The following is a 25,974-nucleotide window of genomic DNA, read 5'->3' as shown; positions in this document are numbered from 1 at the left end:
TGGATATTGAAAAGAAAAAAAAGTTATAGTGTAGGGCCAATAACGATCCCTGCAGGACACCACTAGAAATATCAACGATGAGTCCCCATTTACGATTACATTTTGAGACCTATCAGGTGCTGAGAACCTTCAGGTTTAATGCTATTTGTTCCAAGTGGTTGGCAGTTCTTGGGTTGGTTAGACACAGTCAGGGTCAGGAGGCCCCTAATCTGACACCTTGCACTTTCCCCTCTCCTCCAGCACCAGGTTTGCAATAATAATAAATTCTTTATATGTCACACATACCCTTCCCTAAATACATGGTTCATACTTTTCTGAAATAAAAGCCAGTGCCAGCAGTTATGAGTAAGGCTAAGATTATGTCACGGAGGTCACGGATTCTGTGACTTCCAGAGACGACCTTGATGTTTTCTGCTTCAGCCCCAGGGTGGTGAGTCTAGAGCTGTCAGCTGGTGGGGACCCCAGAGCTCCCAGCTGCTGTGGGTGGCAAGGAGAACCCTGGAGCTCTCAGCTACTGCAGGCAGGATCCTCCTCCCCACCTGCAGCAGGGCTTGGGCTCTCATCCCCTATCAGCCCCATTTTGTAACAATTTTTACTAAAAAAGTCAGACAGGTCACAAGCAATAAACAAAAATTCACAGAAGCCCATGACCTGTCTGTGACTTTTCCTAAAAATAATTGTTACAAAATCAATTTATTTGAGCATGAGCTTTCGTGAGCCACAGCTCACTTCATCAGATGATGAAGTGAGCTGTGGCTCACGAAAGCTCATGCTCAAATAAATTGGTTAGTCTCTAAGGTGCCACAAGTACTCCTTTTCTTTTTGCGAATACAGACTAACACGGCTGTTCCTCTGAAACCTGTTACAAAATCTTAACTTATTTACAAGCAACCCTATAACAAAGCAAAGTGTACTCTTCCCTAGCTCCTTCCAAAGATCTCAGAACACTTTATGGACACTAACCAAGCCCCACAACCCATCTGAGATATAGGGAAGGATTATATTGCATAAACCAATCAGAAGGTAGGGATGCTGAACAATGATTGACCCACAACTGTACAGTTTTCCAGCAAATTTTTACACCAGATTATGCAAATCCCTTCCCACCAACAGGCTATTGCACTCACAACTCCCTGTCCCCAAACAGCACACAGCCACCTCCACTCCAGACCCCACCCCACCCAATACCAGTTATTAAAAGGAATTCCTCACCGGGGGAGGAAGTGGGCTGAGCTTTATGGGAACAGAGCCAAAACTGGGGAAAGCCCGGGGTGAGAGGAGTTCAGGTGGCCATGTCTGGGTGGGGATTTCTGAGGACATCTGTCTATCAGGTCAGAGGAGCTGGCTCCTGTCATTCAGAGTGCAGAGGATGCACAGCAAGAATCACTACAACTCCCCGGTGTTAACTCTGCAACAGCCACGGGGACCACGGTCAACCCGGGAGGTTATGTACCCTCAGTGGTTCCTATCTCCAAGCGTGACACTGGATGAGACTCAGAGGACAGTGGGTTTTGCCTGCAAGCTATCAGACATTTACATGCAGGAGCACTGAGAGGCCTCTGCTCAGTCAGGCCAGGCCCCATTGTGCCCAGTACTCACAACACCAGTGCATGACAGCCCCAGCCAGCACACAATCTAAAAGACAAGGCCTCTAGGTGAATTTAAACGAGCTGTGTCACAGGGTGGCTGGCCCCATTAAATGAAGCAGGTCCACCCCCTGTGTACTAGGGCAGGTGCTCCCAGTCTGGCCAATTAAGAGGGTGGGGCAGTAAGTGGGGTCATAAGGAGGCAACTTGTTGGGAAGAAAGTGGGAGGAGCAGCAACAGGGAGTTCCTGGAAGAGGCTGCCAGAGTCCCCTGGCAGGGGAGATAGAGGGAACCTGCTTGGGGGAAAGGGCCTCCAGGGAGAAAGCCCTGTGAGGTGGGGCTCAGCTAAAGAGCACAGAAGAATCCTACAGTAGTCCCTGAAGCAGGAGGGGCCGAGAGAAGCAAAGAGGAAATTCCCCTGGAAGCTGTAGCCCCGGGTGGGCTGAGAAACTGTGTGTTTGTAAAATAAACCAGTGCCTGGAGAGGTACTCTGGGTATGAAAGTGGGTCCTGCGCAGGCTGCAGACAAGCCAAACACCTGACAGACCATCTTTTTGTTCTGTGTTGTACAGCACCTAACACCATGGCTCCTAGGTACTACTGTAGCACACCTAATAAATAACATACAGTGCTAGTGCAATGGGGTCCTGGGCCACATGTGGGGCTCCTAGGCACTGCCACAGCACATGTAATTGATGGTAATAATAACGAGAATTAAACAAACCAGCTGGAGGAGGACCAGGTAATAAAAAAAGGTTGGTTCGGCATAAACTAGCTGTGCACACAGTTGATGGTTTTCCCAACCAGCCAGAATGGATTCTAATTTGCAAAGCATGAGGCACATAATTCACAGTGGGGAGAGGTGAAAATGTTGGACCAGGCCACCCACTACTTGGAAAAAAAAATGTCCCTGGTCTGGGGAGAGAAAAAAGCAGTTTTTCCTCCATCACATCAAGGCAAGAGACAGCAAGAAATTTATGATGGGGGAGTCACATGCCCTGGAGCCTCCTGTCTAGGCACATCGTTTAAAGCTCAGAACTTTACCCATCACACATGGACTACAAAGTCGCCATGGTGTAGGTGCAATGTATGGAGAAGAGAAGAGACACTGTCAATCTAGCACAATGGGGTCCTGGGTTTTTAAGTGCTACCACAATACAATGATAGAGGACAAGAGGATCTGTGGCCCAACAGCTGAATGCTTTTCCTAAGGGAATTCCAAAAAGTCACTGGTCTAGGCAGATCGATGAACTAGGATCCTGTTCTTGGAGGTGTGAATAAAAGGATTAACCCAGTTTACCCCTTTTAGCATGTGCTTGGAAAGGAATGGTTCAATGCTGTTTTATTTACAATGTATTGATTCCAATTGTCTTCTGCACTTTCTATCTATCCATCCCTTCATGGTTTTTTCCTCTATTCAGCTACTTCTGAAAAGTTATAAAACAAAAACAGATTGGTCTCCAATGCTATGCCCGACTTGACACTTGAAGGAGATTGTCTGCCCAGGACAGAATACAACGATCTGGGAGTGAGGGCAGAAATTCCATGTCTGACATCTTTACAGGGGTATCATTCAGCACAGGCAAGTGCAATGCCAGGCCAGACAAGAATTCAGTCATTTCAAGTGGCCACAGGACTGTCTATGCACCAGCACCAATCTGACCCTGATCACACACTTGGATACAAAAATCAAACCCTGGGCACCTGCTGTAGCCAGGCCAGATAGAATCAGCACAGCTCCACCCCTTTCCCAGCCTCATGAGGCACATTTTGCACCAAGTATCCATCAGGAGAAAGCTGGACAGAAATTTCTGATGCAGCAGAGGCAAATAAAGACTATGTGAGATTTGAACCTTCACCAGGGCCAGGATCCTGCTCTCATTGACATCAGTGAGACCTGGCCTTAAATTACGAGACATTAAAGAAATTGGGCTCCTCTCCCAGGAGAGAGAGACATACACACACACAAATCAACAGAGTGACATTTTTCACACTAATAAGGGCTTCAATCCATAGATGAGGAAGCTGCTTATTAACAACGGAACTTAGGCGGAACTTCTCTGCAGAGTCAAGAATAAACATATGAAATAAGCGGCTAGGGAAGGTAATAGGACACAGCATTTGAGAGAGAACTGGAAAGGGCTGCGGCAGGATTGTATAGCAAGGGCTAATGCAGGGGAGAATAGCAAGAAAGTGGTGGGGAGTAAAGGTCCCTTCTCTGTTGTTTCTATAGTAGGAGCTCTAGATTTTTTAAATGGAGAGAATGGATTTAGGCATGAGCTTTCCAGGCCTCCCCTCAGCCAGCACAGAGATTGCATTCATAATCTAATTATACAGAGCAACACAAATCCATGTCCAACTAACAGTCATGTGAGCTCATACACCCATCTCACCTGGAGAGGCCACTGTTACTGGAGATAATACATCACAGCCTCCTTCCCCCAAAACTACCTCCCAGCCAGGATTCCTGGGTGCAGTGGGTGGGGAATGAAGCCACTTAGATAACGCACATCCAGGCCAGATGATTACCTGGGAACAGCTGCATAGCTAGAGAACTTCTCTCCCTAGTTCTTAGTATAGGAACACGCATTTGGAGAGACACCACTAAATAGCAGGAGGGCATCACACAGAGCCCAAAGAGATAACTGGCAAGCCATAGGTTCCTGGGAGATACAGCTTTTCACAGCGACAAGGAAACTGTAACCAACAGCATGCTTTGTGCCTATGAACTCCACTTAGCAAAGGAAGAAATCACTCCAAGTTCTCCAGGATTCCTGTTTCCACCTGCTGGCAGAGGAGTCTATCTCCAAAGCTCTGGACTGGTACAAGGAGAACAAGTGGGAGGTAATGCAAGCCACAGATGTGCAAAGGGCCTAATTAGGTCTCCCAATGCAATTGTTAGTATGTGTTTTAATACATAGAGGCACTGCACTTGAAGATACAACATACCCAGAGAGTTACTATGCTAAGCAAATAGTAACTCCCCCCCAATTTACATGCATGGGTCACTAAATTACCAAGTGCCACTGGCATTTCAGCATCTGACCGGCACCATTTAATGGGTCTGACAAGTCTAAGATTCATGAATTGAACAGGCAGTTTTGATGTGGCAAGCAGAACTCCCAAGAGCTATTAGCTCATGACAGGTTTCAGAGTAGCAGCCGGGTTAGTCTGTATCCACAGAAAGAAAAGGAGGACTTGTGGCACCTTAGAGACTAACCAATTTATTTGAGCATAAGCTTTCGTGAGCTACACTCACTTCATCAGATGCATTCAGTGGAAAATCATGACTGTGCCACTGAATTTTACATCCCTATCTGTGGTGCTGAACTTTAAGATCGTTACCATGTTGCTAAATTACCAATTGGCACATTACATTTGGATTCTCTTCTGGTTGCCTCAACATATGTATGAGCTCAAACAAACTAGAACAGGCACTGTTCAGCATGGCTGTGTCATTATCATGCTCCCTCCCCCTCCAAAACTCTCAACGTCACAAGGGGAAAGATCTTGGAGCTATTCACCTAGGAAGGAAGCCCAGTATGCACTCATATCCACAGCCTATCGGCAAACAGGGAGATCTCCATGTGGAATACCATTAATTCCCCGACCTCTGAGAAAGTGAAGCCAGGAGAGATGGGGAGGAGGAGGGGAAACAGCTGTGAAAGGCCCAATGCCCAGGAGCTTTCATCAACTGAGCGCTACCAGGAGCTGCACACCAAGGCAGAGGCTGCATGGCTGGCCACGGCAGGCGGGATGATCACCAGGGACAGTCCACTGCCAAGAAAGCTCAAAAAACCAAAAAACCCCAACCAACCAACCAAAAAAAAACAAAAAAAACCACACAACCCACAACCCCAGCAAACCCATTATCTGCTAGCCAGAGGCCAAAACAAAAGACGAGGGGGTCCCTCCCCACAGCCCCAGCCTGGAGCTGGTGAGACGCCTGGATATACACCCCTTCCCACTACCATCAGATGCTGGGAAAGGCTGCAGATGGAGGAAGGAAAAGGGTGCTGTTCATGGACTTTGCTTCTTTTCTAGGCACGTCTGGCTCATAGATACTGGATACATTTGAATGCCTCCCCCCGCCATCCCATCCTCTGGTTGCTAGAAGCATCTCTTGACTTTGCCCACAGCCTCCTGAAGGACTCCTCCCTTCTCTCCTGCAAAGATCTCCAGTGTCTGCCTTTCTCACTGCTTAGAGCAGCAGCAAAGGAAAACTGGCAGGGATTCTAATCAGTTTCACAGCAGCCTGCAGGGTCCTGAATAGCAGCAGCTGCACTAAGCCGTGTCTCCTTAACTCACTCTGCAAATGAGCGGAAGCAGGGTGCCAAAGCAGTCTGCAGACTCAGGAAGACTCGCTGCTCTGCTGTTCCTTTTAGAAGGTTTCCAGCACCACCACAAATGCCAGGTATATTTTTAAATGAAAATTAAACTCTGCAGCAATCTAGGCTTTTGACCTCCCTTCTGTTCACCAGGAAAGAGGCTCTGACTTGCCATTAGCCAATGGTATTGGAGTCCCACCTATTGATTTACGGTGTGGAACTTACCTGCCACGTTGTGTGCTTCCAAAGCAACGTCTGGCTCCTGACGGGCTAGAGGCAAGAAAAAAGTGGGATCCTTCTTACGGCTGCACATGTCATCAGCACCCGAATTCCCTTTCCCGTCTCTGCTCATGGCTGCCACATTGTCGGCAGCATAGAAGGCAGCCTCCTTAAGATCAGTCCCCCCTTCCACTGATGTCCCTGATAGAGCTGCACTCTCCAGAGGCATTTTTGCATCTTTAACAAAAGCAGTTATTCTCTGTTCACCTTGGGAGCACTCAAGGGCAGCAAAATCTTCTTTGTTTGGCTCCAATGTCATTAACACGCTTTTGCCTCCATCACACTGATGCGCTCTCTGCTGCTCTGATGAAGAAGTAGAGACAGCTTTCTCCATTCCTCACAGATTCTGTTGTGTCACTCAGGAAAAACAAACATCAGGACTTCATAGGATTCACAGGCAGCTGTAGCCAGAAAATCTAAAAAGGGGAAAAAATGATGAGGATTTTTCTCAACTGCAGAGACACTCCCCAACCTTCCCTGGTCACACCTGCTCTCTTTAGGCCCAAGGGCATGACCTGGAGTAACAGATAGTAACAAAAGAATCTTACTGTGCCTTTCAGCCCAACATCTTTACAGTGTCACTACATGACTGGCTTCAAGTGGGGCAGAGCAGCAGCTGTTTCAGCCGTGAAGTGAAAAATATCGATACCCAGTTACATCCCATACTGGGATTTAACCAGGACACCCAAGTCCATGCCCTTGGTGCTATGGGATTCCAGGAGGCAATTGGTCAGGACTTTTGTTTTTCATTTCCATATGTTAACATAGCATCTCTGGCAGCACAGTGCTCTCTAGCACCATGCTAGAGCATTGAAGCTTCTACCGCAAGAGCTTGTTGAGCCTAGGAGCATTTCAAGGTGATGCAGAAAGGCTTGGGGAATGAGAAAGAACAGTACAGTGCCCAAGGCACCACATGACCCTGTAGGAGACTGACCTGCTTAGCAAGATTCTGCATCACTCCCTGGCCGCAGGGTTAGCATGGAACAAGGACGAAAAAGGCTAAACGAGGTTATACAGGTGAGAAGGGCAGAAGGTGGAAGAAGCTGCTAAATGGCCAATACAGAGACTGGAAAATCGTTTAATATCTGTGCCTTGAGAGCAGTGTATCCTGCCGACACCTTGGTTCCCTCCTTGCTGGAGGAGTCAATGGGGAAAGATACAAGATGTCTGGAGCTACCCACTGGTGACGTAAGACCTTAGTGACATGCCAGGACATGTATGTGTACATAAAGACTGGTCGTGTGTCTATGTGTATCATGAGCTGTTCTGCAGAAGGGCAGGATTATTCCACTGGTCCCTACCATACAGCATCTCTCCTCATTCACAGGCTAACACTGCACATTTCCATCACACATTGTTGCTTTTCATTTGCACCATGCTTCCTGTTACTACAGAGCTCCGTTATCCTAGGTGCATTTTCTGTCTCCAAGTTTTGTGTTTAGTGTTGACCTAACACATGTAAACGCTCCTAAAAAGGTAAAACACACAACTTTCAATATCCCATATAATTACACGTATCCACCCTCTGTGACAGGTTCAGGTATTTTCATGGCCTACATGCTCTCCCTTTATATCACCAGAGGCTACTAATAGCTGCAGTTACATTTTTTAAATGGCATTTCATGCTGGTGAAAGGTACCATGTTAACAGACTATTTCTCCCCAAGCAGGTACAGCAGCAGAAGTGCCAGCATATCTCCCACTACCTCCCCAGGGGTAAGAGGTTTGCTACACAACAACTTGTTGGGGCCACCAACAAGGAGGCTGTAGTTCTGCAAAATGGACACCTACCTAAGCAGGATCTGGACTGAAGCTAGCCACTCACTTCATGTAATCCAAAGAGAAACAGATTTCAGTTACCACTCTCCTGGGATGCACTTGAACCAGCCAACTAGAAGCTGAAGACTTGGTACAGCCCCTTCCCATCTCCCCAGGGATTTATACTGCTACTTACAGCGTTCGCGCGCCTCACAAGCCACAGACACCCTATACACACACACAAGTTTGGGTCTCTTCCTGCCCCCCACCCACCCATCTCAACCCCTCTGCCTGTTGAGGGGTTTTGGGAGACAGGAAGGAGAAAGGGAAAATGCTCAGCTAGTTATTCTTCCTGGGAGGTGGGCTTTATTGTAGGGCAAAATCTTGTCTCCATTCGCTTCACCAAAGGCAATGAGATGTAGGACTGTTCTAGTCTCTCATGGAAGAAGAGTTCCCCAGCTATGGGCCAGCAACTGAGAATGCTCATGTCCCCCGGTTCCCATGAGCAACACCTGTCCTGTTGACAGTTCTACTGTTCCTGAGGGCCACAGCTTCATGGTAGGTCCTGACTGCAGAGTCAGCTCCAGCCCACTGAGGGCTTTGGGACCTTGAACTTGTTCTAGTATTAAGTAGACAGCCAGTGTAGTGTCTGGGGCACAGGATGATTAGCTCATGTCAATGTGCATTACTTTGCAGGATGGGCACTACATCTTGAAGCTCACACTGGTTCAACATCTTTCCTTAAATTCATAGCTACCATGCATTGCATTAGCCATGCCTAGAGGTTGCTGCTGCTAGGTTTGCATCTGTCCCAATGAGACTCACCATCCTAATCGGTCACAGGTGTAAGAAAGCAATTCTAGCACCACTTGCTCTTGGGGCATGGACCCAATAAAGGGTCCCTGGGTGGTTTACCACTGTGATGATCAGAGTGCAGACACAGTAAACAATATGACGAGGACTACTTCAACATGGATGTCAAGATGATTATTGATCCCAACCAATCCAGTCACACTGGGGATGAAGTTACTGTATAACCAACTTCAAATCACTGGTAAAAGTGAACAAAACAACATTTCATAGTGGGTCTGAACAGAGCATGAGCTATACTCAGGGAAAAGCAGTGACAACCATAGCTCCCAGAATCATAGCCACCATCTCTCATGGTGTGCTGCAAGGCAAAGTTATTATTGCATGTAGGAGGGTAAATCACATACATGAGCTGGAGAGGAGATAAGGCTGCCCTACATAACCCCAATATGGCCATGTTTCAAATAAGCATGAATGGCTCCAGACTCTACAATCCAGAAAGAATGCTAGCGAAAGCACAAGTGACAGCAAGCAAATGTACCAGAGAGCTAGAGAATAAAGGCACATGAGTAGAGGGAGCAAGAGAGCTAAGTTTATGTAGTAAAGGAAAGAGAAGGCCAGAGGAGAGACATGAGTCTATAAATACCTTCAAGGTAACAATATAAATGAAGGGAGGGAATTATTCACTGTCTCCTAAGAGGCTATTACCATACAAGGAGCAATAGCCTGGAGCCATTTACATAAACTGTTCTTAACCATGAAAGCAAAGGATCCCTAGAAGAGATGATAGGAGATGGAGTCTCCATCACTGCAGAGAGCCAGGAATGAGCAGAGACCAAGCATTTCTGGGAATGATGTAGAGGAGAGTCCTATGAGCTCTGCAAGTGGGGAGGTGAGGAAATCAAACTGAATACCTGTTGTGATGGGCTTGATTCCCTACGATTCTCTGCCACCCCACCACAATTGTGCCAGCTACTCTACAGGAGCTACAAAAGGGGAGGAAAAAACCTGAACCAAACAACCACACGTTACCATGTCAGCAACACAATGAATTTGATCTTCATGCTTGTCTCTTTCAGAGCTTTCTGGAGAGGACTCGCACCGAGGAACGCTTGGCTCTCCCCCCAGTGTTGGGGAGGAGGGGACACAGCCACTGCACAACAAACAGAGATGCCTTATGCTTATTTAAGTCTCACTCTTCCTGTCCCTGCAGCCTTGGCTCTCACACACAGTCCCCACAGAACCAGGCATTACAAAACAGAGGGCATCCCAGCAAGAAAGCCCAGCCAGTGCCAGTCACTGAGCCAAGGCTGCAGGCCTGGGTAACCTGCTACCCCTACCTAGTCTAGTTTCACCCTCAGCAAGACACACACAAAAAATTGCTTCATATGTATTTGCTCTTTTTCTAGCCAGCAAGGGTAGGACCTACCAGCTGGCTTTGATTGCCAAGAGCTTCCTTTAGCAACAAGCACCATTCCACGTGGAGCCAAGACACCTGGAGAGGGCTGGCTGACTCCATCAGGAGCCCATGCATGGCATGCCTGTGCAGCACTAAGTCCAAAACACGGACAGTGAGGATCTGCTGAAATCTATTCCCTAGGTTTTTTAGGATTCCATTGGGCTCTTTCCAGTCAAGCCTACAGCTGCACATTTTCAGTGCTTCAGACTCTGTACAAGTCCCTCAGGAACATATATAATCACCACACAAAAAAACCCACACTGACCTCCCACTGGGATTCCCAGCATGTACCCAATACTTTAAAGACTGATACATGGCTCTCCTCAAGGGACCCTTTGTGCTCACTAAAACTGTGAAGGGTCCCCTCACCCGGCCCTTAGGGCACGGGTGGGCAAGCTACGGCCCGGGGCCGCATCCAGCCCTCCAGACGTTTTAATCCACCCCTCAAGCTCCTGCTGGGGAGTGGGGTCCAGGGCTTGCCCAACTCCACGCAGCTTCCAGAAGCAGCGGCAGGTTCTCCCTCCGGCTCCTATGTGTAGAGGCAGCCCCAAGCCCCAGGAACTACAGCCAACGGGAGCTGCAGGGGCAGTGCCTGCAGACAGGGCAGCACGTAAAGCTGCCTGGCTGCACCTCTGCTTAGGAGCCATAGGGGGGAAATGTTACTTCTGGGAGCTGCTTGAGGTAAGCGCTACCCGAAGCCTGCACCCCGACCCCGTCCAGCGCCCCAGCCCCGATCCCACTCCCACCTTCCGAACTGCTTGGTCCCAGCCCAAAGCACCCGAAGCCCTCACCCCCGCCCCTTGCACCCCAGCCCAGAGCCCCCTCCCACACCCTGAACGCCTCATTTCTGGCCTCACCCCAGAGCCCACACCCCCAGCTGGAACCCTCACCCTCACCCCCTCCCGCACCCCAACCCACAATTTCATTAGCATTCATGACCCGCCATACAATTTCCATACCCAGATGTGGCCCTTGGGACAAAAAGTTTGCCCCCCGCTGCCTTAGGGTCTCACATTGCAGTGCCCATACTCTGCCCCAGAAGAGCTGGACATGAACACTAAGGATTCTCTCTAATGGCAGGAAGATGTCACTGCCATGTGGCACAAGATACCCACTCCCTCTGCCAAGGAACCAAGTGTTCCCTCTCTAGAGTGTGCCAGCCCGAGAGAGAGAGAAAACAGGCTTCAGACGCTGTGATGCCACATGAAGACCAGAGTGCTAATTTCTTTGCTGCCAGCACAGCACTTGTCACCTATTTTTAAAAGGCGCAGTAGCGAGAAGAGGGTGACTCATGCTTCTCAAGTGCTTTCTGCCCAAGGATCCCAGAGCACTTCAGACATTAGTTATCCCAGTTTCACAAATAAGGAAACTGGGATTAAGACAAAATTTCTTTGCTTAAATAAATACAGAATACCCACTAGTTTGGGGCATCTGAAATGAGCCACTTAATACAGAGCACCTGCAGCTCCCATTGATTTCACCTGGAGTGGAGGATGCTCAATGCCTCTGAAAAGAGTAGCAAAAGAAAACCCCTGTCTAGAGAGCTGAATAACCGACCCGTTGTGTCCACTCACGCTCCACATTAGGAAGCGATCCAGGCCTGCGGGCAGTCAGAGGTTTCGCTTCATGTAGTGTACATGGTACCACAGACCCGCAAAAAGCCAGAGCCTAAACAAGAGTCAAGATTTTCAAATTCTAATTTCTAGCACTCATTTCAAACACGTCTCTTCAGAGCTCTAGAGAGACAAGGTGGTTGAGGGAATAGCTTTTATTGGACCTACACTGGATCCTCGCGAGAGCATGGGATTTGGGATGCATGCGCGGGACCGTGTTACCATGACTACTAATGAAAGTTACTAAATTTGGAATCCATGGCTGTGACTGCGTTATAAGCGAATTCACGCTATATAGATGCACATTCTAGCAAGGATCCACTGTTCTTCTATTTATGCAAGAAATCCAGAACTATCAAAGAAAGAAGCTAGTCCAATAAAAAGGTATTGTGTCACCCAACTGGTCTCTCTAATATCCGGGGACCAACATGGCTACAACTACACTGCATATATTCAGAACTCTTACAGTTCTGACCACAGAGGAGGTTTTCTAGAGACTGGTTGTACGAAGCATATGAAAGTTTCATTACCTAGACTCCAGGTAACCCTAAAAATATTCTCCATGGTGATGTCAACCCTAGAAGAGCACAATAAAAAACAGCATTTCTAATCTTCAAAGCACTTTACAAACTAACTCACTCCAGTGGCATTGACTAAAAGGAGTCAACATCAACTCTATATGATGGATGTCATGGTGCACACACACCTCATCAGGAGACAATATTTGTTAGGGGCAATTTTAATTACAGTTTACAACTAGAATCTGTGGGAGTTCTCATGGGTTCCCTCCTTCTTGGAAAGGGCTAGTTTGTTTCTGTGCGAGGAATCACATATAACCCTTTGTCAATGCCATGCATTACAGAGGGAAAGTGGCTGGGAGTGGGGTGAGCAGGAAAGACTCACCAGCAGGAGAGGGAAAGTTTGAGAACCCAAGTAGTGCTATTTGGAGCATGGGGGAAAAGCAGGAGATGGGGTTCCAGATACCAAATTAACCTTGTACAGCTGCATTTCCAGACCCATCCAGCTCCAGAGACCAAGGGGAGAAGCAGAGAATAGGGTCTCTGGAGCTGCTACCAAGACTTTGTGAGATTGTGAATGGGCTTGTGGGAGGTACTTCCCCAGGACACTCTTGTTAAGGGATGACCATGCTACAGAAAGCCTGTGAATTCCTGAGCTCACACAAACAGTATGCTGAGAAAGTGAAAAAACCCAGAACAAGGAAGTGGTTATACAAACAACTAACAGGCCAGCAAATCTCGGGAATTCACTCAGGACACTAGATTTGTGGCCAACTGAAGATTAAGAGGTAGCTTGAGCATAGTCTATAGATACCCACGGGGGAGATTTCGGCTAGTAGGGGGGCTCTTTAATTTATCAGACAAAGACAGAAAAGCTGAAGTTAGACTGAAAATAAGGCACTTAAAAAAAAAGGTCAATTAACCCTTGGCATAACTGATCTAGGACCTGTGATGCATTATCCATCACTTGAAGTCTTTAAATCAAGACTAGATGTCTCTTTCTAACACATACACTCTAAGTCAACAAGAAATTATGTGCTTGATGCAGAAATTAGGTGGGGTTCTCTGGCATGTGTTATGCAAGAAGTCAGACTGGATGGTCATAGTGGTTCCTAGCCTTAAAATCTATTAATCAATTTCTGCTGCCCTGCTCTTTCTGGAGTTCCGGCCAACATAAGAATTTCTCTTTACTGGTACCCTCCTGCTCCTTTATCCCTGAATCTTTATCTGACCCCACCAAGAACTCTCTTAACAGCCACAGTTCTAGGTTATGCAGCAGGATCACAGGCAGTGAACACTTCTCTGCTGAACCTGCAGGCAATACCTGGCCACTTCAAGTGCATCCAGAGTCACCAGCTATCGTGACCCTAAGCAGCCCAGCAGAGTAGTTGCCTGGTTTCTGTAGCAGCCCAGTGGTAGATTAGCTCCTAGAAGAACATTCAGGTCATGAGCACCAATGTCATTAGCCTATAAAGCAAGCAGAGGATTTGGCATCCCTGTACTGGCCCCAATATAGTGTTTTTGAATTAGAAATAATGGACAGCACCAGAGCATAGTAACATGTAGGAGGTTTTCCCAAGTGTCTTACAATGAAGTAGCCATAGAAGAGTAGATTGTCTGACTTGGATGATAAATAGGCAGAATGAAGAGCATTATAAAAGAGAGGAGTCTTAAATTATATATCAGGAGTCAAGGTCATGCATCTGAGCAGGAGAACAAACAATGGCCCATAGACTCTCCCAGTTTCATTGACAGCCACTCCCAATGTACATTGGATTCTTCCCAGAGTGAGCCACTGTGCAGTGGAGCCTGACAATGCTGCCATGCCTAGCACAACCCACAGATCACTTTCTCTCTGCTTTCAGCTTGCTGAAGGGAAAGACCGGCAGAACTTCTGCCAAGCCCGAGGCATCGGAAGGAAGACAGTCTCCACTCCGTGGAGGCTCTAAGGGATAGAGACAACAGCAGTGGCTTGCTGGTACGTTGGAGATTAGAGTGTGCAATTTGGTGAAGATCATAGAGGCTTTTGACAAGCTAGGAGTCTGACATTCAATTCCGCAGTGGCTAGGAGGAAGGCTAGTCACTGGAAACCTGCTGTTGACCACTCAACACCATCTCAGACTTTGGGTAACTGTATCTGGGGTGCTTTAGACTACTGTTATTTTAGATGTGTGTTTGAGAAAATTAAAAAAAACAAGGATTTTTGGGTGAAAGCACTTGTGCGTACCAATCATTTATCAGACAGAGGAGCTGTGTCCACATTGATTTATGTCCTGAAAACAAAGATTAGTTACCATAGTTTCGGGTTCAGAAAATCCCAGGTAACAGAAAGACTCTCCAAAATGTTCTAGCTCTGTGTCCAATCAGCAGTGGGAATGACACTTTCTTCCTCTCTTCCCAAACTGAGAGCCCCTATTCCCTCAGAATCACAGGCTGCTTCCTGTGGGTAATGATGCACACAGACAAGGACCTTCGCCACCGGTGACCCACCACCACCCAAACTGTTCTTTATGTAGCTTTTTGGATATTTTGCACAATTAATTCTTTTCACTTTTCTAATACAATCATGTTCTCTGGTAGCATTTCCCCAAAGGGTAGAGGGACACACTTGTAAGTAGTTAATTCATTTTATTACATAGAAATGATTGACTGACATCACATCAGTCAGCTCAAGAGAATGCAAGTTAATAGAGGGCATGTGACAGTGTCACATGCCCAAGTCCCTCTTCTTCCCCCTTCCCAAGTAACCCAATGAACCCAAAGCACCTTGACACAGCACAAGCCCCAGCTGTGTAGCTCTCTTAGGGTGATCAGATGTCCCGATTTTATAAGGACAGTCCCAATATTTGGGGCTTTTTTTTTTTTTTTTAATATGGGCTCCTATTACCCTTCACCCCCATCCCAATTTTTCACACTTGCTATCTGGTCACCCTAAGCTCTCCTATCATTTTAGCTTAAGTCAATTAAAAGAGATTTAAGCTAACCCAATAGCATCCACACATATACAGCAGCTACACCTGTTTAAAGTCACACCTTTAGTTAAACTGCTGCAACTATGTGTTTAGACTGAGCTGTCGGCTGGTGTTATCGCTCCAGGTAAACGTTCAAATCTACATGGTGCAGTACCATGGGACATATTTAGCTGGGGTGCCACCACTGAGGTCCATTCGATACTCCGCATCTTGTCTTGTGTTTCACCTACTCAAGTGACACAAAAGCAAAGCCTCCCTCCCCCCCACACCCACCCTCAAAGAGCCAAACAAAATCCTGAATGTGGACATGGCCTTGGTTTTCTCCTTCTGTCCCAGGATGCAACCAAGGCCATGTCTACATTCAGGATTTTCCATGAGCGTAGCTACTTGGAGGGAGCTGTGCTGGTGCAAACCTCCGTGCAGACGAACTACACCAGTGCAACTTACCTTCCGGGTTTGCTCAATCAGTGCAAACCCCCTTGACACCAGCACATCTACCTCTAGTTTAGCTAGACCAGTGCAAAAAATCATGGACACAGGCAAGCCCCAACCCACTCTATTCCAGTGGCTACACAAAATCAATGGGGTTATCTTGGCAACAAGCAACAGAATCTGGGCCTGGGTTTCTAGACAGGGAACTACAGGCCAGTCAGCCTCACCTCAGTCCCTGGAAAAGTCATGGAGCAGGTCCTCAAGGAATCAATTCTGAAGCACTAAGGGAGAGGAAAGTGATCAGGAACAGTCAGCATGGATTCACCAAGGGCAAGTCATACCTGAGTAATCTAATTGCCTTCTATGACAAGATAACTGGCTCTGTGGATGAGGGGAAAGCAGTGGACGTGTTGTTCCTTGACTTTAGCAAAGCTTTTGACATGGTCTCCCGCAGTATTCTTGCCAGCAAGTTAAAGTATAGGCTGGATGAATGGACTGAAAGCTGGATAGATCGTCGGGCTCAACAGGTAGTGATCAATGGCTCCATGTCTAGTTGGCAGCTGGCATCAAGTGGAGTGCCCCAAGGGTCGGTCCTGGGGCCAGTTTTGCTCAATATCTTCATTAATGATCTGGAGGATGGCGTGGATTGCACCCCCAGCAAGTTTGCAGAGGACACTAAACTTGCAGGAGTGGTAGATACGCTGGGGGGTAGGGATATGATACAGAGGGACCTAGAGAAATTAGAGGATTGTGCCAAAAGAAATCTGATGAGGTTCAACAAGGACAAGTGCAGAGTCCTGCACTTAGGAAGGAAGAATCCCATGCACTGCTACAGACTAGGGAACGAACGGCCAGGCAGCTGTTCTGCAGAGAAGGACCTAGGGGTTACAGTGGATGAGAAGCTGGATATGCGTCAATAGTGTGCCCTTGTTGCCAAGAAGGCTAATGGCATTTTTGGCTGTATAAGTAGGAACAGCAGATCAAGGGATGTGATCATTCCCCTCTAGTCAGCATTGGTGAGGCCTCATCTGGAGTACTGTGTCAAGTTCTGGGCCCCACACTACGAGAAGGATGTGGAAAAATTGGAAGATGTCCAGCGGAGGGCAACAACAATTTTTAGGGGGCTGGAGCACAATGACTTATGAGGAGAGGCTGAGGGAACTGGGATTATTTAGTCTGCAGAAGAGAAGAATGAGGGGGGATTTGATAGCCGCTTTCAACTACCTGAAAGGGGGTTCCAAAGAGAAGGGATCTAGACTGTTCTCAGTGGTAGCTGATGACAGAACGAGGAGTAATGGTCTCAAGTTGCAGTGGGGGAGGTTTAGGTTGGATATTAGGAAAAACTTTTTCACTAGGGGGGTGGTGAAGCACTGGAATGGGTTACCTAGAGAGGTGGTGGAATCTCCTTCCTTTGAAGTTTTTAAGGTCAGGCTTGAGACTTCTATGAAATTTGCTGGAATGGGAAGACTCATCACACTCGCAATCTCATAACCCTTTCCGGTGAATTCCTGCTACTGGAATGGTTGCAAAACAATTTCATATGTGACCTACTGATTTCATTCAACTATCACTTGGCACAAATGTGTGTTTGGCCTGAAGTTTTCCATACTTGGTCTCAGGAGAACATGAAAACTGGCCTCAAGTTAGGAAAGACCATTCTTATTTCATTAGCAAAATACATATTTTCCACCCCAATTGATCCTGTCAAAAATCTCTCCTTGTAAACCAGTTTCTACGGAGTGTCACTATTTCTCCCCTTCTCAAACACCTGTTCAGTTGTTTTTAAATTGCACGATGATGGGTCGCGAGGTGATATGATGATCTCCACACCTCTTTTTAACGTTCAGTATCTCACCAGGCTCCTCAGAAAATCTGCATGAGAAAGATCATAAACACAACACAATCCTCTGAGCTCACATTTGCCTCTCCAGGAATCTAGGAGGTCTAATAAAAGTTGCAGATCCCTCAATTGTGGGGCTACCACACAATTTTTATAGCATTTTGAAAATTCAATGGGTGTCATTTAAAAAAATGTTTCTATCTTTCCTCTTTGCCAAGACAGCATCCCCCACCCATGTAAACAGATGCACATTTGTCCTGTTAACCCAGACTTGCAGCAAAATGCCTCTTGCCAAATGGAAGCATCATAAACTCTTTCCGGCTCCATTCACCTCCTTGAGATGCAAGCTTCAAAGCTGAACCAGGGAATTTTAATGCTAAAGTGGTTAAGTATGGGCAATCACCTCCTTTCCTAACAATCAAAAACAAAGCTCTTCCATGCCAGAGCTCTGCAAGTGGAATGTTGCACGTACACAGTTATGCATCTTAAAAAAAAAAAAAACAAAACAACTTACTTCACCCAAGCTGCCCACACTGTATACTTTGTGGACCAGAAACACATGCCCAGCAGACCCCACCATAGAGAGTCAACAGGCTACATGGACTTAGGTTCTTCCCAGTTGTTTCTTCAGGCACCCAGGTTCTTCTCCAAGGGCCTAGGCACCTAAGCATGGGGGATGCTGCTGCTATCTAAGGCCTGGTTTACTCTTAAAACTTATACTGGGATAGTTATGTTGCTAAAAGCGGGAGTGGGGGGAAGAAATCATACCCTTAACAACATAGCTGTGCCAATAAAACCTGCAGCGCTGCAGACAGAACAGTGCTCCTGTCGGCGTAGCTAATGTTATTCGAAGTAGTAGTATTCCTGTACCAGCAGAAGGACTCCTATCAGCTTATGCTGGGTCTACACTAGGGCTATGTAAACATAGCTATGCCCACATAGGCTCTGTAGTGTGGACATGGCCTACAAGCAGGATGAGGGGCAACATGATCTGCTCCCAGGGGCCAGGGCCAACAGCAGGACTGAAGTGCTAGTCACCCCGAAGAGCCATCAACAGTATCATAGCCACCAGTTGGAAAGGAAAGTCTAGGGGAGAAAGAGGCAGCGACTGGGCAACAGGTCAGACTGCATGGGGAGAAAGAACAGCAGGACAGAGGAAAGGGGAGCAGGAGATAGTGTGATTAACTTCTTTTTAAATGGGAAGGACAAACAGACACAAAACACTTCCCTGATGTTACTCTTCCATGAAGGATTTCCTGTAGTTGCTATAGAGATACTGCATGATCAGCCAGGGGATCATGAATTTGTCTTAGACACTTCTTCCCAAAGACACACTCCACCTTATGAACAAGTCTGAGAACCCCATTTCATGGTACAGACTTAACAGCATAAAAAACAGTTTAAAATAGCCTTTCACAAGAGAGGTGCGCACAGACCCATGCCGTGTCATTGAACCCTAACTTTTGCATCAGATAGATTATTTAATCTGTAAAATTTAATCTTCCATGCAAAACAACTATTGGTGAGTCAATGAAGATAGATGAAAATAAGAACAATTGTTCTGGAATCAAATCAAATGGGAATTCAGGGAACTTGGGAAGCTCCCAAAGCAATCCCCCCCCCCCCATTATGGCAAAGCCACATCAGGGGCTGAAGTCAGGTTAGACAGGATCCCATAAGATTTCCTTCCTCAGAGAAACCTCAAAAGATCAGCAAGACATCTCCCAAACGCCTGAATGGCATGGATCTTTCTCTGAAGTCACACTAATGAGAGCATTTAGCAGAGAAAGAGGGGCTTTTCTTCTCCCAGAGCTGGAACTGGAGAGGGATGTATCCCCAAAGGAGATCTTCCTTCTCTTCTGCTTACACAGTCGTAGTGCTGAGGCTAGGCAGGCTGGCAAATCTAGCAACAAGCATTTAGCTATATGGGGCTTTGCTGGTATTTGGATTATCTGAACTTTGTTGGTGCTAGGATCTTTGGGGAATTTGGCTCCAGGGTCTTCCATGACAATGACCTTACTGAAGAATCTGACAGGGAGAGATTTCATGCTGCAGTAGGATAAGCAGAGATATAAGCATTCAGGGACTTCAGCAACGTTATCTGGAAAAGCTATCCCTGGGGCACCTCTCTCCCCCCAGGATGCCAACATTCCCTTCCCACTACCAGTAGGGTCCCATGGCCATGTACATTTCTGCACAATTGTAGGGTTTTTTTTAGTTGCTATCTAATTATACTCCGTTTCTCCCCCACCACCAATTAAAAAAATATTCCAGCCTTTCTGGTTGCAAAACAAGCCTTCAAAACACATCCCATGTTTAAGCAATGCCCGAGTCTGCAGACAGCCTGAAACAATTGCTCTAGAGGGGGACAGGGGAGATGAACTGGCCTATTCACTGTATTGGGCTGTACTCTGCTATTTAAATGCCTACATTGTTAAATTATTTCACTGCTGATCACCTTTTATGCCAAAACCTGCAAATGTATCATACCTGCTGCCAAAGCCTCCAGCTTCTCCCTCCCTGCCTGCCTGCCCGCATGCCCTCCAGCTCCCTCCAAGGCAGTTGCTGACTCTCAACACAGAAATCCAAGCCTTGAAAAAAACTGACAGTTCAGAGGCTGCATAAAATAAACTATAATGAAGGTTCCTGTACTTGTGAGGGGGAGAGGGCTACATAGAACACAATAATTCAGGTATGATGAACCTCATGGGATGATACCTTACCCATTAGCATGAATCATAGAATATCAGGGTTGGAAGGGACCTCAGGAGGTCATCTAGTCCAACCCCCTACTCCAAGCAGGGCCACTCCCCAATTTTTGCCCCAGATCCCTAAATGGCCCCCTCAAGGATTGAACTCACAACCCTGGGTTTAGCAGGCCAATACTCAAACCACTGAGCTATCCCTCCCCCCATGCCCATTAACTCCCTGCCCCAGGCAACACCAGGGAGAATACCTCCCTTCAGGGGCCACCAATAGCATCACTTCCTTGAAGTACCGTCAATTGCCCTATTGCCTTCTTTGCCCATGCCTGTAAGGATCCCCCATCACCTCCCATGCCTAGATCACCAGCAGCCTTCAATCCTTGGGCATTACCAGCCTCCCTGTTGCATCATCTCCTACATCATCAGCATCCCTACTCCATCAACTCCACATAACCCACTCAGGCACCATCAGTATCCCTGACAGCTCCTTTAGAGAGGGCTGTATCAGCCACCCTGACATAATCCAACCACAGTCACTGGCTAGGAAGAAGCTTGCAACAGATGAGTCAGGTCACTTAGTGGCCTTCTGGAAGATGCTCGGACAGCACAGTGATAGGCATGAGAACCTTGAATAGAAAGGTTCCCTATCTCTCCTCCCGCCACTGGTGTGTTACTTTATGGGGTTTTACATCTAACTCCAAAAGATTTGGCACTGTGTCTGGTCTCTACAGTAGGATTTCTTCATCTTTAAATTCTCACCGTTGCTATCCATAGCTGTGCTCCATCTACGGGAGCAGTGCTGGGAGCACTAGTGGCCACATGGTCTAACCAGCCCCCAGCGTTTTAAGCACCCTACTGTCTCACTCTGCTCAATGCAGCTCTAGATTACACTGTGGTTAGAAGTGCCAACAGCTGCTGGCACAGTATCCACACTCCCACTGGTGAAGCTGAACCAGCAACAGCAATGGAAGAAAACTTTAGGGAGAAAATCCTAGCATGGCACATCCCAGAGCCCTCCCCATGCCAAGCATTATGCCTTATGCACTAGCTGCCTGGTAGGATGATCCTCATTGTTATTGGCATTATGTTAACACCTAAGAACCCCAATCAAGGGGCATGTTCCCACTGTGCTGGGAGTTGTACGGACAAGTAAGAAGTCAGACAGTCCCTGCCTCAGAGAGCTCACAACCTAAATGTCAGGCAGCTCAAAAGAGGTGGACACCATACCTGATGCCCCCTTTCCTCATGAAAAGACAGCGTCCCTCCTGCCTCGCCTCCCCTCCCCAGGCCCCATCAGCTTCCCTCTCATTTCCTTCCTGGAGCAGCATCAGCCCACTGCCCTCCACCCCCAGCACCTGTCTTTCAACACCGCAGCATCCACCTGAGCTCATCTCCAGGCACCAGCCTCCCTGCTCCTTCGCTCACCATCATTTCCCCAGCTACAGAGCACCATCAACTCCTGCTGACACCTGCTGACCCCCAGTTCTATCAGCCTCTCTGCAGGACACCTGGCTCCCAGCCACCCCAACGACCCCTAGCACCAGGCTCCCAGCCCTTGATCAGCCCCCTGCCCCCTCCCCTGACACCAGCCTTCCATCCGCAGGCACCTGGGACTCAGTTCCCTCCGCCATCCCTCCCAGACAGCTGGGTTGCCCTTCCGCACCCCCAACCCCCTTACGCCCTTCCCGGAATAGCTACGTCCCTTCCCCAGCTCGGGCACCGGGGGCCCCACCCCCAGAATCCCCCCCTTGCTCCCCTCATCTGCCGCACTGCATGCCCCCACAACCCAGACACCTCGGGCCCTGCCCCAGCAGGTCCCCGCCCCACTCCAGACACCTGGCGCCCTGCCCCCAGGATTCCCCCCGTGCCCCACACCTGGGCCCCCCAGCATCCCTCCGGGCGCCCCGCCCCGGACACCTAGGTCTCTGCCCCCAGCATCCCCCGCTCCCCGCCCCGGGCACCTGGATCCCTGCCCCCACCCCCAGGGCTCCCCGCGCCGCGCCCGGACACCTGGGGCTCTGCCCCCGCCCCACCCTGCCCAGCTTTCAGCACCCCGGACGGGGCCGCTCCCCAGGCTCCGCGCCGCCCCCCCGCAGGGCCGGGCCGGGCGCCGAGTCCCCGGGGGCGGCTCCGCTTTGTCCCCGGCCGGCCGGGCTCCCAGCGGACACTCACCCGGTCACGCGCCGTCCCCGCCTCCCGGGCGCCCAGGGGGCCGGGCCCGCAGGGCTCCTCAGCGGCCCCGCAGCCGCCGCCGCCTCCTGCCCGGCTCCGGCCTCCGCAGCAGCACCAGCGCTGGGGACATGGTCCCTTTAAATCCCCCCCCTCCAGGGGCCCGGCCAGTCCCGCGGCTGCCGCTGCCTGCGCCGCTCCGGCCGCTCCCCCGCCCCCCTTCCCGCGGCGGCGCCGCCAGAGCGCGTCACTGAGCGCGCGACATTGCCGCCGACGACATCTTGGAAGAGGCAGGGGAGGTAAGTGCCAGGGCCGAGGCCGGACCTCTCGCGCCTCGCGGCCGCCATGTTAGGAGAGGCTAAGGAGTCCTTTGCCAAGACCATGGCTTCCCTCCCAGCGGCACGGTTGGATTACGTCACTCGTAGCGTGACGGTCAGAGCCCCCCCCCCTTGGGAGAGACAAGCTACACGCCCCATTGTCGTGGCTCAGGTGTATTGCGTCACCCACTAGCGACGGCTATTCGCTACCGCCATCTTAAAAGAGGCAGGGGAGGCAGAGGCGCGACCCAGGGTCTCGTTCCTCCGCGCGTGGGTAGGCAGCTCCACGCAGAGGGAGGCGGGCGCCCCTCCCTCCCAGGTAGGGTGACCAGGTGTCCCGATTTTATAGGGACAGTCCCGATTTTTGCATCTTTTTCTTATATAGGCCCCTATTTACCCCCCCCTCCTGATTTTTCACACTTGCTGTCTGGTCACCCTACTCCCAGGGGATAACAGGCTTGGGGTCAGCCTCCCCCCGGCCCCCAATGGATGACCGGCTTGGAGGAGACTGGCAGGCTCTCCCCACCTCCCGCAGGGTGACAGGCGGGGGGAAGGCTCTTCTCCCTCACATTGGGCGACCTACGTGGGGGGGTTGCCCCGTGCCCCTCATCGGGTGGGAGCCTCTCTGTGGGCAGCAGGCGTGGAGCCGTGCTGCAGGTGGCTGCGTGTCCTTCAGGAGGCTCGGGGTAAAAGTAACCCCTAGAGCAGGCGTTCTCAAACTTCATTGCACCGTGACCTTCTGACCAAAAAAAAAAAAAAAAAGACTACACCACTCCAGGAGTAAAAAGAAAAGGAGGACTTGTGGCACCTTAGAGACTAACCAATTTATTTGAGCATAAGCTTATGGTGCCACAAGTACTCCTTTTCTTTTTGCGACTACAGACTAACACGGCTGTTGCTCTGAAACCTGTCACTCCAGGAGTGGGGACCAAGGCCTGAGCTCCGCCACCCCAGGTGGGGAGGCCAAAGCCGGAGCCCCACTGTTCTGGGTATGGGGACCAAAGACCAAGGGCTTCAGCCCCAAGTGGGAGGCCTGTAACCTGAGCCCCACTACCCAGGACTGAAGCCCTCATGCTTTGGCCCCAGGCCCCAGCAAGTCAAACGCTAGCCCTGGCAACCCCATTCAAATGGGGTCGCGACCCACAGTTTGAGAACCGCTGCCCTAGAGCAGTGGTCTCCAAAGTGGGGTGCGTGCACCTCAGGGGGTGCACCAGAGGATCCCAGGGGGTGCGCGGCAGGAGGAACGCCGCCGGATGGCACTCCGCCGTGTTTTTTTTCTTCAGCGGCAGCTCTGCACCCCTGCGGCAGGTCTTCCCTCCTTCTTTTTTCGGCGGCATGCCTGCGGTAAGTCTTCCCCTCTCTTTTCTTCGGCGGCACCGTGGGGGTGCGCCATCCAAAAACTTTGGAGACCACTGCCCTAGAGTGATATCAGTGGATATTAACCCCAACCATGTGACACGGATAGTCACTGTATTTTCTGCTCATCGCATGATCAGTCCCCACTGACTCAAGAAACTGGAGCAAAAAAATTCTAGGCTAAGACAATGCCAGGTGCTGTCGTTCGTTTTGGGAGAGCAATAGTTTCCAAAGAGCGTGTGCCTGGCAACCCGCAAAAGAAGTGGCTACACCACAATCTGCGCCAGTACCACTAACGCCACTAAAGGTCAGCCTAAAAGGAGGGCAGACAACATCAAGCAGAGCAAGGAGAATGCTGGCATTTCTTGCTAAAGACCCAGAATTCTGCTGACAAAAGGAACACTCCTCCAGCCTGACAATGGGAAGGTAGTGGAGCTGTAGTGGTGGTCATGTGATCAAAACCCCACTGATGTCCAGATAGAATTATTGCCAGGTGTGCAATAAGATTCATAGACTCCAAGGCCAAAGGGGACCATTATGATCATCTAGTGTGACCTCCAGTACAACACAGAAGTTCCCCAAAACAATTCCTACAGCATAGCTTTTAGAAAAGTGAACAATTTTGATTAACGACGAGAATAATTTTGCAGTTACCCTCACTGTTAAATTCAGGCAAAGTAAGGTGTAAATTTTTATCTAACTTCAACTTCCAGCCATTGGATTGTGTTATTTCTTTCTCTGCTATATTGAAGAGCCCATTATTAAATAGTGGTTCCCCCTGTAGATACTTAAGTCATCCGTTAACCTTCTCTTTGTTAAGCTAAATAAATTGGGCTCTTTAAGTCTATCACTCTAAGGCATGTTTTCTAATCTTTTAAATCATTCTTGTGGGTCTTCTCTGAGCCCTCTCCAATTTATCCACATCCTTCTTGAATTTTAGGCATCAGAACTGGACACAGGATTCCAGCAATGGTCACACCAATACCAACCATAGAGGTAAAATAACCTCTCTACTCCTACTTGAGATTCTCCTGTTTATGTATCCCAGGATTGCATTAGCTCATTTGGGCACTAGGTCATATTGTGAGCTCAAGTTCAGCTGATTATCCACCACAACCCCCAAATCTTTTCCAGAGTCACTACTTCCTAAGATAGAGCCCCCCATCTTCTAAGAAGGGCCTATGTTCTTTGTTCCTAGATGTATACGTTTACAGTTAGCCATATTAGAACACACTGTTTGCTTGTCCCAATTTATCAAGTGATCCAGATCACTTTGAATCAGTGACCTGTCCTGTTCATTATTTACCACTCCCCAAATTTTTATGTCATCTGCAAACTTTCAGTGGTGATTTTATGTTTTCTTCCAGGTAATTGATAAAAATGATAAATAGCATAGGGCCAAGAACCAGTCCCTGTACGACCCCTGCCAATAACACACCCAATCAACGATTCGCCATTTACAATTACATTTTGAGACCTATCCATTAGTCAATTTAATATGTGCCATGTTAATTTTTTTATTGTTCTAGTTTTTTTAATCAAAATGCTGTGTGGCACCCAAACTTCTGTAAGGCATTTGATTAAGTATATTACATCAACACTATTACCTTTATCACCAAACTTGTAATCTCATCAATAAAGATATCAAGTTAGTTTGACAGGATCTATTTTCCATAAAGCCATATTGAGTTGTATTCATTACATTACCCTCCTTTAATTCTTTATTAATCAAGTCGCATATCAGCTGCTCCATTATGTTAGTCCAGGATTAGTGTCAGGCTGTCAGGTTATCCCATTTATGATTTAAAAAAATTGGCACAATGTTAGCTTTATT

The 25,974-nt window shown here is 48.5% G+C and overlaps 1 protein-coding gene and 1 long non-coding RNA gene across 15 annotated transcripts in view; one reads left to right on the top strand and one right to left on the bottom strand.

The window, feature by feature from the left end:
• Nucleotides 1–22,598, bottom strand: part of WIZ (WIZ zinc finger) — a 158,150-nt gene extending 135,552 nt beyond the window's left edge. For 6 of the 11 annotated variants that reach the window (XM_075121638.1, XM_075121642.1, XM_075121640.1 and 3 more), the window contains exons 1-2: nucleotides 22,471–22,598; nucleotides 6,139–6,608 (exon numbers count right to left, since the gene is read on the bottom strand). In XM_075121638.1, the coding sequence (XP_074977739.1) occupies nucleotides 6,139–6,526 (388 nt within the window). In that variant the 5' untranslated portion in view covers nucleotides 6,527–6,608; nucleotides 22,471–22,598. Of the gene's footprint in view, nucleotides 1–6,138; nucleotides 6,609–17,521; nucleotides 17,606–22,470 lie in introns of those variants that run through there. The other 5 variants (XM_075121641.1, XM_048834219.2, XM_075121643.1 and 2 more) reach the window with 3 other exon arrangements.
• Nucleotides 22,599–22,678: 80 nt separating this feature from the next.
• Nucleotides 22,679–25,974, top strand: part of LOC125628986 (uncharacterized) — a 28,521-nt gene continuing 25,225 nt past the window's right edge. For 2 of the 4 annotated variants that reach the window (XR_012665615.1, XR_007354330.2), the window contains exon 1: nucleotides 22,993–23,103. This is a non-coding gene — a long non-coding RNA (uncharacterized LOC125628986). Of the gene's footprint in view, nucleotides 22,767–22,992; nucleotides 23,104–25,974 lie in introns of those variants that run through there. The other 2 variants (XR_012665616.1, XR_012665614.1) reach the window with 2 other exon arrangements.

Source organism: Caretta caretta, chromosome 20 (genome assembly GCF_965140235.1).
Source record: "Caretta caretta isolate rCarCar2 chromosome 20, rCarCar1.hap1, whole genome shotgun sequence".
Taxonomy (NCBI): Eukaryota; Metazoa; Chordata; order Testudines; family Cheloniidae; genus Caretta; species Caretta caretta.
The sequence above is the reverse complement of the archived record's forward strand: the minus strand, read 5'-3'. Positions and strand labels throughout refer to the sequence as shown.